The 16,075-nt window shown below is 32.0% G+C and overlaps 1 protein-coding gene across 1 annotated transcript; it reads left to right on the top strand.

Annotated features, from left to right (window-relative positions):
* The first annotated feature begins 250 nt into the window (after window positions 1–250).
* On the top strand, window positions 251–14,296 carry LOC143247614 (vesicle-trafficking protein SEC22b-like). The gene is made up of 5 exons (XM_076495950.1): window positions 251–659; window positions 2,852–2,961; window positions 9,209–9,369; window positions 10,198–10,344; window positions 13,009–14,296. The coding sequence occupies exons 1-5, from the start codon at window positions 585–587 to the stop codon at window positions 13,155–13,157; spliced, it is 642 nt and encodes a 213-aa protein (XP_076352065.1). The 5' UTR covers window positions 251–584; the 3' UTR covers window positions 13,158–14,296.
* The last annotated feature ends 1,779 nt before the right edge of the window (window positions 14,297–16,075 follow it).

A 16,075-nucleotide genomic window follows, 5' to 3' on the forward strand; every position in this document is an offset into this window, starting at 1 on the left:
TGGAAATATATATATATATAAACGTCATACCTACTGTAAATACATATCTTACTTACTGTAGAAGCTGGAACTTGTAACAAAGTATACTTAATCAGTAATTAAAGTCCAAGCGAAACAATTAAAGATTTATTTTATTGTATGAATAAATATTTCATTCATCCACATTTTTCTTTATTTGTAATTAATTTTCTGCGCTCTTTTTGAAATATTTATACACGTAATATTTATCACAAAGAGCGGCGCTATAAGTGATGAAAAAATAATGGCGGAGTTGTGATTTTTTATTGCTGATTGTCTATTCATTTTATACTTTATAGTTTGCATCTTTGACAAATGAAAAAAACAATCTTGTCAACAAATTTTAATTTCCAAGACTACGTTTTTATTGCAGATGTCGCTACTTATCTTTATTAGAGTTTAATAGATGAGAGAGAATGAAGTCTTTATTAAATGTTTGCTTAATTATCTTTTGGACGGTGTAATCAAAGATTTAGGCTTAACTTTACAGTAATCTGAAAAATTAATATGTGGAATGAAATTAAAATAAATAAAATTTAAACATTATACACAAATTATAAAAAAAAATGGTATTGATGACCATGATAGCTAGATTGTCGGATGGGTTACCTCTAGCCGCCTCAGTCCAAGAAGATGAACAGGTGAGGATGTTAAACCCAGCTCGTCCTAACTTCTAGACGAGAGGAAATTTGTTTCATAATCTTAATGTTTTAAATAAGTTAGCAATTTACATATCAGAAAAATTGGAATCGTAAGATTTGTTCTTTCTCAAATTTTTTTTCCTACACACACATACATATATATATTTAGTTTTTACGCAAACAACAGAGAAACAACGTGCATTTAACTTAACAGAAATAGTATTGCCACAACAGATAAAACTATTTTTAACCAAATGCAGTAACTCGGCATGCAGTATAGTAAGCATTCATAAAACAAAATTTCATATTTAATGTTGGTATAATATTAAATATATATGTATTGATTTCAGAGACATAGTTTTCTACCATAAGATTCATGCTAAGTAGTCTTTTTACACTGATAACCTGTGGTTACACTCGATATAATAAATAAAGCAACAAAACTTCAAATTTAAAGTACAATTTCACACTGCCATTTGTGGTGAAGGAAAAATTCATCATCCCTCACCAATGTAACTTAATACTGTAGTTATATTACTATTACAATATTACCAGCATTAAGTGCTTTTAGCAACTATCAAGTGTATATTTCTGTAGGTTTGCCAAGTTTTGTTTTTGGGAAACTGGGATGTACATTTGTTAGGACTGTAACAAATTCTGGTGCAAAAGTTCCAGCCAAAATGCCATTTTGTGCATTTTAAATATAAAATATGTGTATAAAACTGTAGAACGTGGTAGGATTATGAAAGAAAGACAAGCTTTTTCCTAAATCTTAACACTTTTGATAAATTGATTTTGAGGCAGCCATGCACAGAACTGTATTCTGTAAAGTTAATTTTTGTAGAATGTGCTACTTTTACACAAATATAACATGTTGGTCTATCTTGGCTGTTCCACATATTAAATTAAAAAATCTTAAAAATTACCTTTATAATTCATATAATTGTCAAACGTTTTATTAAGCTCACTTAAATTTACTGCCTTTACAACATCTGTAACAATCACCTTGTTAGAAAAATGAAACTGTCTTAGCTGAAGATGACTCCTACCCTGCCAAAATTTATATTTATGTCCCCTAGTTCTACTGTTCTTGTCGTTAAGTATGAAAAAAAAATGATACATCAACACCTTCTACAGGTGCTGAAAGTTTGTGCATTAATAAATAAAAACTAAAAAAAACAAGAAGATAGCCCAAATAAATTACTTAATACAAATATGAGTATTCAAATTAAATCTCTGAAAAATTACTATAAAGTCCCTTTACAATCTTAAACACCTCAGTTACTTAAGAATTGAACATAGATCACTAAGGCAAGGCATAAAGGATGAGTAAAAGACCTTACGGTTTCATATGATATTCATTACGTATGTAACTATATACAGATTAAAACTTGTAGTAGATAACACACACAAAAAAACAAGCAAAAGTCCTTGATGTAACAGTTTTTACATAATAATTATTAGAAGTGTAACATTGTTAAAATGCATGTTCGTAGCTAATTCTTACCTAGGTCACATTTCTGAATATCCTACACTAAGTAGACTTCAGCTCATCATGGTGAAACTTGACTGTAAGTTTTACTTCCTAATTTGAAGTTTACGACTGTTTTTCATTTAAAGTTTCGGTAAAAAAACAACAGTGTCCAAATTTAGTTGTGATAGAATAGAGTAAGTTCATGAATGAACACTAATAAGCACAATTACCATAGCAAGTAATAAACTGAAAACTTACAAATAATGCATGTTTGAGAAATTCTACTTTAATGTTTTATAAATGTGTAACAAGTTTTCAGTTAGTCATTAGGATATTATAAAATTACCTGTTTGATGAATAACGAACAAAGTATTAATCTAGCTTTTTAAACTTCATTCTTCAGCAAATATACTTGTAATTCAATTAGATATTACGGCATTTCACTTTAATGCACCTGTTTGTACTAATAGATGGATAATTAAAATGTTAGTTAATTATTTTAATATAACGTTTCATGCACAAATATTATAAAAGTTTTAAAGTGTTTTTATGATGCTCTTTTAGTTGTTAACAAAATCTTTTTAGGTGCAACTTCTCTGCTATAACAGGTAAAAAACACTTTCCTATAAAACATGTGAACATACATGTAATTGTTCCTAGTTAATAATAATACACAGTAATCAAGAACTGTATAATCTAAATTTTTTTTAAATTACAGTCTGGCCAAAATATTCTAGAATACCAGAATCAAGCAAAAATGTTGTTCCGTAAGTTGAATGCCCAGTCACCTCCATTTTGCAGTATAGAAACTGGGCCATATATGTTTCAGTAAGTATATATGTTAATATTTTCACCCTAAATTTAAAATAATTTTTTAACCTTCGTGCAGTGGGCTCAGTATAATATACACGTTCGTGTGTACACATTTGCAAGCATCAAGTATTTATACTGTAACTTTTGGTGCGGTGTGTGTGTCTTTGTAAACTTTTGTAGATGTTAAGTAAGCATTACACGTTTTTGGTACACAAAAAATGATATTTTTCTAACGGAGTATTTTATTAAAGATTTGTTTGTGAAAATATTCAGTCTGTTTTGTTACTAGTCCAAGTGTGAAGTGATTTCATGTTACTATTAAAAGCTATTTTTCAACCTAAAAACCTCAGATATTATTTATGTAATCTTTAAGACCTCCCAAATGCATTTCAAACATTTGTTTTCAGTAGAACTTTGTATTTTGTCTATATTTTTGCTACCTTAACCGTGTGAGATCTGTCAGTTTATCCGACCTTGTAACCCTCTTGAAAAAATTAGGAAATAAACAAGATAGGCTTTTTTTTGTGCCAGAATGACTACATATTATAACACAAAAATACAAATGTTTGGTCTAAATAGCTTAAGTCTCGTAACATTATATATTTATTTTTTATTATATTGAACTTCCATTCATGCCAAGCTAACATTACATAACTTGCATTTGCACAATGCATGTGCATTTATGTTACCATATCCAATAATATAAAAACTGACCTTTAGCTTTAGAAAGCGATCCTGTCTTGGCTGTGTTTCAATGGACTAGTATCATGTTATATGTAGTTACGTTTCAATTATTATACATTATATGTGTATATAGATTATTACTATACAGAAATAAAATTATCTTTTCTAGCTGTAACCTTTGTACTTGGTTGCTGCTGGTTATAGATTGCTAAGTCTTTTAAAATTTTGCATGTGAAGAATATGAAACAAAATATTTTTGTTTAGGTTTTACATATACAGCTGAATAACCAAAAACAATAATTAATTACTATATCAATACCATAGAATTCCACTATAATTTATCAAGCTTAGTAACTTGTATTTGTTTAGGTCTAAAAAGTATAAACTTGGAACAAACTGAAGACACAACCTACCTCCTTGAAATCTTGGTTTGAAAGAACGTGATATCCTTTTAACAGATTAAAATAGCTGAAAAAACCGCTAGTGAGACATTCTAAGTTGTAGATTGATTATTCATTTGTCATATATTGAAGTAAGTGTATGTATAAAGGTTTGTTTCCAAAAATGGAATGAGGTGAACTGGGCCACTTTGTTTGATTTGGTACATAAGCCATATCTCAGCCATATGAGGTTTTTACTTCATATTATGGCTTATCAGTATTGGTAATTGTAGTCCCTGATTTGGATGGAACCGTATACTTAGTACTTCAACATCACAAACATGAAATTTTAACCAGTGCTGCATTCAATATACCTTATGACTCACAAAAAAAAATTGGTATTTAGATGTGTTCTTTCAATATTTACTTTTAAATTAAGAAATTAACTCTTAAATAATATTAAAGTTTGAATTATAGTATACAGTTTAATACCAAATTTACTGAAATAAATACATAAAATAGTAGTTCAGTAAAATTCCAAATGCAAATCAACAAACATGATCCCATGGCCTTTGACGAGAGGGTCAATGACATTTTGTTTGTAGACTGGGTGCTACTACAGTGTATACTATAGCGTGTGGTCTACACAGATATTATCATGATTACTGTTTTAATGATTCACTAACTCGTTTTTTTTTAAATAATTAAAATCTTTCCACATTTTTCTTCAGCAAATAACAATAATTTAATAAGTCATGTGTTCTAAAAACAGTACCTTGAATTTAGGTTATAATTGCACTAGTTTTGATTGCTGTAATATGTTTCATTCTAATTATATTTGCCACCAAACAGTATGTGGTGGTATTTTGTGCTTTACGAATTTCAAAGTGTTGCTCATAAAAAATGGTGCCAGTTGTAAATAAATGAAAGTTAAAATGGTGATGATGATGGCATCTGTGTAGACTACAAGCTACAGTAGCACCATAAGCTGAATTGTAGAAACATTTTGGGTTTAAATATCGAGGTCAGTGTTGATAACCACAACAAATCAAATAACACGGTACAGGTCTCTATAAAAAGACAACAGCTTGCAAACAGTAACTGCTTTTCATTGGTTGGTTCTTTTTTCTCTGGCTGCTCTGAGGTTGATGGTTATGTTTTTGTCAATGATCAGTCAGTAGATGCATGAGAAAGATCATGAGTTGGCTACACATCTGAGGCAAAATATATTAGGACTCAGTGTTAGGACCTCTGGTCTTGATATAACAGTAATTATGTAGGCACAGGGAAGATCAGTAGATCACTGAAATTGACTGGTGATTATTAAGGTGAAAGAGAGGTGGATATTTGACAAAAGTTTTACGTGATTCGGTGAATTGGGCAAATAAAAGGCAGATGACTTTTAATTATAATAAATGTGGCACAATGCATGTGGGTTGTCTGAATTTAAATCACAGTTTTGATGGGAATAACCATCAAAGTAAATGCATTATGGAACAAAGTGGTGTTTGTGTTTGATTGATGAGTCTTTTAAACCATGGCCAGGAGGTTAGGGGGTTTGAGATGTAAGCAGAGGGTAATGGGCTCAAATCACTGTCCCAACAAACACGTTTGTTTTTTCAGCTATGGAGGTGTTATAATGTATCATTGAATCCCACTATTTGTTGGTAAGAAAAGTGGCCCAAGAGTTTGTGGTGGGTGGTGATGAGTACACTATTTTAAATCCCAAACATTATGAGGAACATGCCCCTGGATCCACCAGGCAGAACCAGACCATCCTGATTTTTGAAACAACCCCCCTGTCCATTTTTTAAATGTACCCCTTCCATTCATCTGCTGAGTGTTTGACAGAACATAAAAAAAATATGTATTTGGTTTTGTATGTGCTACATGCACTACTGGCTAAAATCTTAATGTCAATAAACATAAAGAAAAAATATGCATTTTGCATTGTTAGACTCAACCACTTATTTGAGTAAAGCTTCGAAAGATGAAAATAATAAAAAGGGAAAATAAAAATAAAAAACTTTTTAGCATTTAATAGGGAGAATGTGAACACTATGAAATTAGCCTAAATACTAGCTGGTCAAAAGTTTAAGAACATACCAAAAAGAAGTCCTAAACAGGGTGGGAAATGCCCAACAAGAGGTCTCAGTAGTGAGTTGCACAGCCATCATTGAGAATAACATTAAACATTCGCTTTGGCATGTTGGTATAAGCATTTGCAGAAGACTGGCTGGAATGTTATTTCAAGTGGTAAAGATGGCTTCACGAAGATCATGCACTATTTGGAATTGACATCCATTTCTGTAGATTTCCCTTGCCATCCATCCTCACACATTTTCAATGGGGTTCAGTTCTGGCGAACACGCTGGATGGTCCAAAGGAATCATTATTCACCATGAAAAAGTCTTTTGTCCTGTGGGCATTGTGGATTGCAGCATTGTCCTGCTGAAAGATCCAGTCATTTCCACACAAGTGAGGGCCTTCAGTCAATAAGGATGCTCTCTCCAACATGCCAATGTAGCCAGCTGCTGTTTGATGCCCCTGTATAACCTGAAGCTCCATTGTTCCATGGAAGGATAAAGCACCTCAGATCATGATGGAACTCTTCCACTGTGCTGTGTAGAAAATGTCTCTGGTGGGATATCCTTATCATGCCAGTAACGTTAGAAGCCATCTGGACCATCCAGGTTAAATTTTTTCTGATCAAAGAACTAAACCTTCTTCCACTTTTCTACGTCCCATGTTTGGTCTTTTCAGCAAAGTTTAACCAAGCTGTTTCATGGTGTGGAAGGAGGTGTGTTTTGAAGACGTTTACAATTTTCAAAGCCTTTCTCTCATAGATGCTGTCTTATTGTTCTTGAGCTGCATTCTGCATCTGTAAGGGCCTTAATCTGGTTCGACAATCAGCTGGTGTCTTGCTGGAGAACTTGTTGAATCCTTCTGCTCAACACTGACAAAATTTTCTTGGGCCGACCACTTGAAATTCTCACTTCATATCCTTCAGGGTCTTTTAAGAAATTTGCAACAGCAGTTTTACTACACCCAATTTCACTAGCAATGGCACGTTGAGAGAGACCTTGCTTTTGCAGCTTGGCAATTCTGCCACATTCAAACTCTGTAAACTTTTTAGCCTTTGCCATGTTTCTACCCAATGTAACACAGGAGATGTCAGTGGAAGATGTTGACAACGCTAATGCTTGAACACAAATGACTAAATTTCGTTACGTGTTTACTGATTAATTCTTTGTTTCAGTATGGTCTTAAACTTTTGACCAGCTAGTATTTAGGCTAATTTCATGGTGTTCACATTTTCCCTATTAAATGCTAAAAAAGTTGTTTTTTTTATTTTCCCTTTTCTCATTTTCATCTTTCAAAGCTCTACTCAAATTAGTGGTTGAGTCTAACAACACAAAATGCATATTTTTTCTTTATGTTCATTGGCCTTAAGATTTTGGCCAGCAGTGTGTGTTTCAAAATCACAAACTAAAGTCCAACACTTTTTAGAATAACTCAAGTTAATGTCATTGTTACCTGTAAGGGCTGACAACAGTAAGCGTAGAGTTTTAATATAAAATTGTATACATGGTCCTTTTCTGAGTTTCTGTGGTTATTTTACACTACGTAATGTTCTTAGCTTATACCAGAGGATAAAATTTTACGAATATTTCATGTACATTTTAGAACAAAAGTGTGCACTGTTTTGTTTTTGCATGCATCAGTTGTGATTTATTTGTCATTACTTGCCTAGTTTCACTAGTTTTGTAAATATCAACCTCACTACTAGAGAAGCATAATTCTATAGTCATCATAATCGCATCAGGTCCTTCATCAAGTGTGAAGAGGTATAACATGTTTTTCTGCAGACTGCTGCTTTTATCTCGTTCACGTATTTTTGTCATCAAAGGATATCACATTCACACAGGTTTAATGACAGTTTAATCTTTTGAAATATTTTTGTAACAGCAGCATCTTACAGAAATAGTTACCATAGATTAGGATTTCTTTCTGATGCTTATACAAAAGTGCATGTTGTGAAACTTAATTTTTATTTGGAATCTCAGTTGTTGTTTTGAATGATTGTTCCAATTGAAACATAAGTTACATATTATTGCTCTCTACAGAGAACAAATTACGATCAATCATCATTAGTTATGTGACTTATAATCTTCATTACTGGTTGGACATAAAGAACACCTAAATTCTTTTGTTACAGTGATATGAAATTTTATTGAAACAATATCATCGATACGAAATACTTATTATAAATGTTAAGGTTCACTTGATAATTTCTACAATGAAATACTTTCCTGTTTTTCTATCTAATCGTTGTTATATATTTTGAAAATGATGTAACCTAATTGGATAATAGTACATTGAAATATATACTTTATATATGTAAAAATGGCTCATTTGGGTTGAGAAAATATTTTGCGTAGAGGAGCGAACAACGTTTCGACCTTCTTCGGTCAAAGTGAACCTGACGATGAGCTGTTTTTACATATATATTTCTATACAAGTGGATTTTCTCAACATCACTGAAAATATATACTTTCTTTCATCATGCACCAGCATGGCCAGGTGGTTAAGGCATTTGACTCATAATCCTAGGGTTGCGAGTTCAAATCCCCGTCGCATCAAACATGCTCGCCCTCTCAGCCGTGGGAGCATTATAATGTGATGGTCAATCCCACTATTTGTTTGTAAAAGAATAGCCCAAGATTTGGCAGTGGGTGGTGATGATTAGTTGCCTTTCCTCTAGTCTTACACTGCTAAATTAAGGATGGCTAGCGCAGATAGCCCTCATGTAGCTTTGCACAAAATTCAAAAACAATCTTTCATCATAGACATAGTGAATCTTAGCTTACCCATTTGGTGTCCTTTTAATTAAAGATAACCCAGTTCAGCTTGACAGTTATAAACTTGTAATTTTTTTTCTAGTTCACTAAACTTATTTAATCAGTATAAATGTGCATAGAGATCTGTGTATAATTAAATTTTTATGGCATAATTTATTGAGAAACGTCTTGCCTATAACCAGCCCAATAATTGAAACAACCTTTTGGAACTGTTGAAACTGCACTTTTGGGAAACCAAAACTTTTGTAAATTTCTATTTAGCTGCATGTTTCTGGCAATCATGTGCAGTTGAACTTATGCTTTATGTTATGTATTTTGTTATTTGTGTTATTCCAGTTACTTCATCAAAGGGGATGTCTGCTACTTAGCCCTGTGTGAGAAGCCTTTTTTGAAACGACTAGCGTTTGCTTACTTAGAAGACCTTCATAATGAGTTCAGTTCTCAGTATGGTAACAGAGTTACAACTGTGTCTCGACCATATAGCTTTATTGAGTTTGGTCAGTATCTTCACATAGAGTTTGAAAATTATATAAAATCTAACTCAATTTTGACTTGTTACAAAAATATCCACAAACGAAAGGTTAAATTCCAAGATACGCTTCGTCTTACGATAGCAGTGGATTTCGAATACATGGAACAAAGATTTTTCAATTTTAAGTTAACCCAAAGAACAGATAAATGTAAGAAGAAGTTAAATAAAATATGATAAACTGACATGGTTACTTAGAAGTATATTTTGAGATATTTATTTTTATTTCTGAATGAAATTTCAGTGATACAAGTAAGCACCAACAATATAGTCCAGTTCTTAAACATAAGAACTGGAAGTAAAGCAATGATAAAAATATTCCATGATTTGTTAATGACACCTCTATAATTTAATGAAGGTACCAGTGATTTATAACAAATACATTTCTTCAATAATATATTTTGAATACTTTACAGTTAAATAATAAAGTTTATTTTGTAGAACAATATGGTTTTTTTAACAGCTTTCTAAAGGGTATTTCATTTAGTTGCTGTACGTCATCTTGTGGTCTGTAAAGTGAAGATAAAAACTGTTGTTAATAATGTTATTTTGTAGAAGGAACATTAGCTTATGCTCAGTCAACACATAGGAACCAAACCTTACAAGTATACAATTTAATTGTAGTGTTTAAGAGCTTCATGGTAGTTTTTCTATTGTGTGATATATAGTTCATCATACACTGTTTGTCAATAGAATCAATATTTTACAGTGTCATTCAAAGTAATGATTAAAATCAGTATAACCATGCTTTTGGTCCTGATTTATTGTTTTCAGAAACTTGTAATTTATCCTTCAGATACATATATTCAGAAGTCTAAAAAGTTCTTTATGGACTTCAGAAGTAGAAGGAATCTTTCTGCTCTAAATATTGAACTTCAGGATGTGCAGAGAATAATGGTTAAGAACATTGACGATGTGTTACAGAGAGGATCTATTTTATCGGGTATGTTTGTGTCGCTCTAACTTCATTTATGGGTTTGATTCCTGTGATTTTTTTCCTAATCTATGTTCAGGTTCTCTCATGTATTTAACAATAACATAATAATGTAATAATCAGACAAGGTTTTATTGGTTTAAGTTGTACTGTTTAAAAAACTTCACAAAATTATTTATTGATGAAGGGTCTGTCAGAGAACACCTCTTAAGCTAATGATATGTTAAGAATGGTTGAGTCAGAAGTAGAATATTACATTAGTCACAAAATAATGAAGTTATTGAAAAGTTTATAAGTCCTTACGAGTGTTTTATTGTTAGTTTCAGTTTTCTGGACTATAGATCCCCTTGAGATGTCACTTTGATTGCGAGTAGATATAAAAGGCAAAAAGTAATCTTTCTATAAAAGTTTCAGAATATCGTTCACAGATCTGAACATGTGAGCATTATTTTTCTTTGCACTGTAGTCAGTCGTTACATTTTATAACTATTCGATACTCTCGTAAACAGAATATTTAGCTGTAATTAGACATGAGAAGCAAAAACCTTCGCGGTTCTGAATGAATGACAGTTAACTTTCCCGCTGCTCTGTGGTTTATTTACAGTAAACGTTATTAACTGGAGAGAGTGAGAGACATGTAGGAAAGATCTGACAGATCAAGAGATCTTACTAAGATGTACTGCTGTAGACACTGTTTTAAACATGTTCACACTGAACAAAAAGAGTTTGCTAGACTTATGGAATATCAGAGATGCACTGAGATAATCACAAATGGAGTGGTTAAGGAAAAGCTTTCCTGTGGTCCATCCTAATGTCATTAATATTTGCTACAGATTTGTGGTTTGAGCAGTTTTATATGTTGAAGCTATATTTGTCTCCAAACATAGAGTGGATTATTATTCTTAAATGTGATTTCATTCATCACTGCAGTAGAACTAGGGACCTACCAGGTGTGGTCTAGTATAGTAAGCTTGTTGGGCTGCTGATCTGAAGGTCCAAGGAATGAAGCACAATATGTACTTTTTGCTGTACAGGGCTATAACCTGACACTCAGTCCTGCTACCCAGTTAAGAGTAACTGTGTTGATGGTGGGACTGCTAACTGGTTACCCTTCTTTTGACCAGCAGCTTTGAATTAAGAATGGCTATTTCTAAAACTTGGGGATCTCTGACCTGGCTATTTTATCGAAGTGTTGATTAATCTATTCAAGTTCAGTGCCAAAGTTTCTGATTCCATGTGGAAATGTTTACATCCCATCAGTGAAATTTTATCAGAAGGATTGTTAATGTTTTCCCAGTATAATTCATAATCTGTTTTAATGTAAGCCAAGCGTACATTTAAAATCTCCTACTGTTATCATTCTGCATGGTATGTTATTTTTTATCATAATGTAATAAGCTGAGAAACAGAGGCTTTACAGAGGCACAAGATATCTATAACTTTAAGTTACAGACAGCAAACTTTTAAGTTATTTCAAAGAAAATGTTAAACACAATCTTATTTAATTGTAATCTTCATTTACATCATCTTACTTGAATGGACGTAACGTGTACGCCAATATTTATTTAATGGCACCAAAAGCAAAAATAAATAGGAAGATTTCACACTTTGTATATTGAAGATTCCGACAACCAGAAAAATAACTGTGGTACCAACAACAACTATTTCTTTATCATAGAACACTGCTTTAAACAGAAGTACTCGACTCACAACAAGAACACTAGGACTGTATCTGAGTGTTTGATTACATCTTTATCTGTTTAGTCAGCAGTTTGACACAATAACATCAATAATATAATACAGTGTTAAGTAATCTTTATCTTAGTTCTTACATATTACGTCATAAGTAGAATTTATAAGAAATTACACTTCACCAAAGTAATCCTGTTCACATTTTAATCACTACTTTGTGTGTTGTATCTCACCTGGCCTGAACATTCCTGGTTTTGAGCACAAGGCTTTGCCAACATTGGTTTACAGTTGTTGTGCGGGCTTTCATTATGTTAGTAAACTCTTATTAGTAACTACATTAATATCTTGAGACTTTAGTTATTACATTAATCATTTTCTGATGATGTTTTACCAGATAGTTGTAACAGAAACATAGTTTAAATGTACGTGATACAAAGAATGTTTTTCACATACAGATCAGTGTAATGGAATATTGAGTGGAAATTGTTTTTGTCTCTTCTTTATGTTATTAACTTTGCTTTCTCAGCTTAGATGTAAAGCACATGTATATCTGTGTGTTAAATATATTATAGTGAAGTAAAGCACACTCAAAACCTTGAAGATAAAGCACTGTTTAATACAGTTACTGAATTTGACTAAATTGGCATTAGTGAATGTAATTGCTTAGCCAGAATGATGTGCTTTGTTTAAACTTTTCATGCACTTAGAAACAACTGGGTGTGGCCTAGTAGTTCGGTTAATTTATCCATTTAGAAACAACTGGGTATGGCCTGGTAGTTAAATTAATTTGTCTATTTAGAAACAACTGGGTATGGCCTGGTAGTTTAGCTTGCCCATATTGAGAACCCAAGGTGTGCTCTAAGATTACCACCTCTTTTGTTTGTTTGTTTTATCAGGAATTATAAATAACACTTTGGTATTTCATCAGAAATAATTTTATTATTCTGGATTCCAAATGTTATTACTGTTTTATTTTTCCAGACTTAGATACCAAAAGTAGCAACCTAGCAATACTTTCCCAAAAATACAAGAAAGATGCCCATTACTTGAATCTTCGGTCAACCTATGTTAAAGCTGCTACAGCTGCAGTCATCGTCTTTGTTATGTTTATTTATTTCTGGCTTCTGTAAGTGTTCAAATGTCTTGCATTCCATGAAATGTAAGTTGAAGAATCAGTTCAACAAATTTTCACTCTTTATCTGGACACAAACTATCAACCCCATACAACTGTGAACAAACAAATGTTCACTCTATCTGGACACAAACTATCAACCCCATACAACTGTGAACAAAGAAATTTTCACTCTTTATCTGGACACAAACTATCAACCCCATACAACTGTGAACAAACGAATTTTCACTCTTTATCTGGACACAAACTATCAACCCCATACAACTGTGAACAAACAAATTTTCACTCTTTATCTGGACACAAACTATCAACCCCATACAACTGTGAACAAACAAATTTTCACTCTTTATCTGGACACAAACTATCAACCCCATACAACTGTGAACAAACAAATTTTCACTCTTTATCTGGACACAAACTATCAACCCCATACAACTGTGAACAAACGGATTTTCACTCTTTATTTGGACACTTGGTGGAGGAAGTTATATTAAACACAAAAATGTTTCTGATATGTGCCTAAAAATATTTTTAAAGTGCTTGTTTTTCTTCAACAAAAATACAAACAATGATCAGTAATGTTCATTTGGAATACAATGAGTTTATGTACGGTTCCATTTTATTGATATAGTACCGAAACATAACCGGTAAAGTGGTTCATAACTGTAATGTGAATACTTAGAACATTCACTACTATTTCTTTCAGCCCTCTGGGGTAACGTTTACATACAAAATATACAAAATTATCAAATATTGAAAGAAAAAAAACAGAATTGGATTTATGTGAAATCAGTTATTGTGTTGGCTTTTGTTGTTTGTTTTTTACAAAAAATTATTAACTATGGCTTAAGTAATATTTTGACTTGTTTATTTGTAAGTATTGTTTGCTGGTCAAGTGTAAAATTTGACTTGTTTTGAAGACAATCTAAGTCATTTAATGGTTTTTGTCCTGATTAATTGACTTGCTTTAAAAGCTGTTATTGCTGTAACTTGTATTATATTCGTGACATGTGATAGCAAAGTAAGGAATTATGAGGAACAAGTTTATAGATAAAATGTTATTACTTGTTTGAAGATCTTTGTCTTACTATTGTTATGTACAAACACCTACAAATAAAGTTACCTATAATTACAGTATATATATTAGTACTTATTGAAGATTTACTGTGATACCATTATCTATTTCAGTGGTTCCCAATCTTTTTTATGCCTCGCACCCCTCACAGTAATTATTTATTTAAAAATAAAGGTGAAGGTGGCCAAAACAAATGTTATCTCGCACCCCCTGGTGCAAGCACCCCTGGTTGGGAACCACTGATCTATTTATATATATATATATATAAAACACACACACAAAATCTGTCTGTCTGTCCTTTATCTAACTACTCCTGTGTCATTGGGTCAATCTCTACCAAATTTTGTTTGCTGGTAGGGTAGACATGTTATTGGGATATTCAAAACGTTCTCGTTAACTACATTTATAGATGGCACCATGTCCTTATAATGAGAAATATAATAAACTTTTCTAAAATACAACATTCACATAGTGCAGGGGGAGAATACACAGGTAATAAAATATTTCCAGGGATTCTTCCATATTGTTATAACAGGTAATAAAATATTTCCAGGGATTCTTCCATATTGTCAGAACAGGTAATAAAATATTCTCAGGGATCCTTCTCAATTATTAGAATAGGTAACAAAATATTCCCAGCAATTATTCTGCACTATTAGAATAGGTAATAAAATATTCCTAGGGATTCTTCTGCACTATTGGAACTGATAAAATATTCCCAGGGATCCTTCTGTACTATTGGAATAGGTAATAAAATATTCCCAGGGATCCTTCTGAATTATTAGAATAGGTAATAAAATATTACCAGGGTCCTTCTGAATTATTAGAATAGGTAATAAAATATTACCAGGGTTTCTTCTGGGATCCTTCCATATTGTAGAATTAAAATATTCCCAGGTAATATTAAATACTAATAAAATACTTCCAGGGATCCTTCCATATTGTCAGAATAGGTAATAAAATATTCCCAGGGATCCTTCTGAATTATTAGAATAGGTAATAAAATATTCCCAGGATTCTTCTGTACTATTAGAATAGGTAATAAAATATTCCCAGGGATCCTTTTGAATTATTAGAATAAGTAATAAAATATTCCCAGGGATTTTCTATACTATTAGAACAGGTAATAAAATATTCCCAGGGATCCTTCTGTACTATTGGAATAGGTAATAAAATATTTTCAGGGTTTCTTCTCTGGTATTAGAATACATAATAAAATATTTCAAGGGATCCTTTAATACTATTAGAACAGGTAAGAAAATTTTCCCAGTGATTCTTCTATACTGTTAGAATAGGTAATAAAATATTCCCAGGGATCCTTCTGTACTATTACAACATGTAATAAAATATTCCCAGTAATTCTTCTGTACTATTAGAATACATAATAAAATATATTCGGGCATTCTTCTTCTTCTGTACTATTAGAATACATAATAAAATATATTCGGGCATTCTTCTGTACTATTAGAATAGGTAATAAAATATTCCCAGGGATCCTTCTGTACTATTAGAATAGGTAATAAAATATTCCCAGGGATCCTTCTATACTATTAGAACAGGTAATAAAATATTCCCAGGGATCCTTCTATACTATTAGAACAGGTAATAAAATATTCCCAGGGATCCTTCTGTACTATTGGAATAGGTAATAAAATATTCCCAGGGATTCTTCTTTACTATTAGAATAGGTAATAAAATATTCCCAGGGATTCTTCTCTAGTATTAGAATACATAATATATTTCAAGGAATCCTTTAATACTATTAGAACAGGTAAGAAAATTTTCCCAGTGATCCTTCTATACTATTAGAATAGATAATAAAATATTCCCAGGGATCCTTC

Source organism: Tachypleus tridentatus, chromosome 3 (genome assembly GCF_004210375.1).
Source record: "Tachypleus tridentatus isolate NWPU-2018 chromosome 3, ASM421037v1, whole genome shotgun sequence".
Taxonomy (NCBI): domain Eukaryota; kingdom Metazoa; phylum Arthropoda; class Merostomata; order Xiphosura; family Limulidae; genus Tachypleus; species Tachypleus tridentatus.

What these genes read in the sequence shown, in the direction of transcription:
- LOC143247614 (XM_076495950.1), top strand. Translation starts at nt 585, where the DNA reads ATGGTATTGATGACCATGATAGCTAGATTGTCGGATGGGTTACCTCTA. An exon ending in CAGTCCAAGAAGATGAACAG is followed by an intron (nt 660 to 2,851) that starts GTGAGGATGTTA and finishes TTTAAATTACAG; the next exon opens with TCTGGCCAAAATATTCTAGA. An exon ending in ACTGGGCCATATATGTTTCA is followed by an intron (nt 2,962 to 9,208) that starts GTAAGTATATAT and finishes GTGTTATTCCAG; the next exon opens with TTACTTCATCAAAGGGGATG.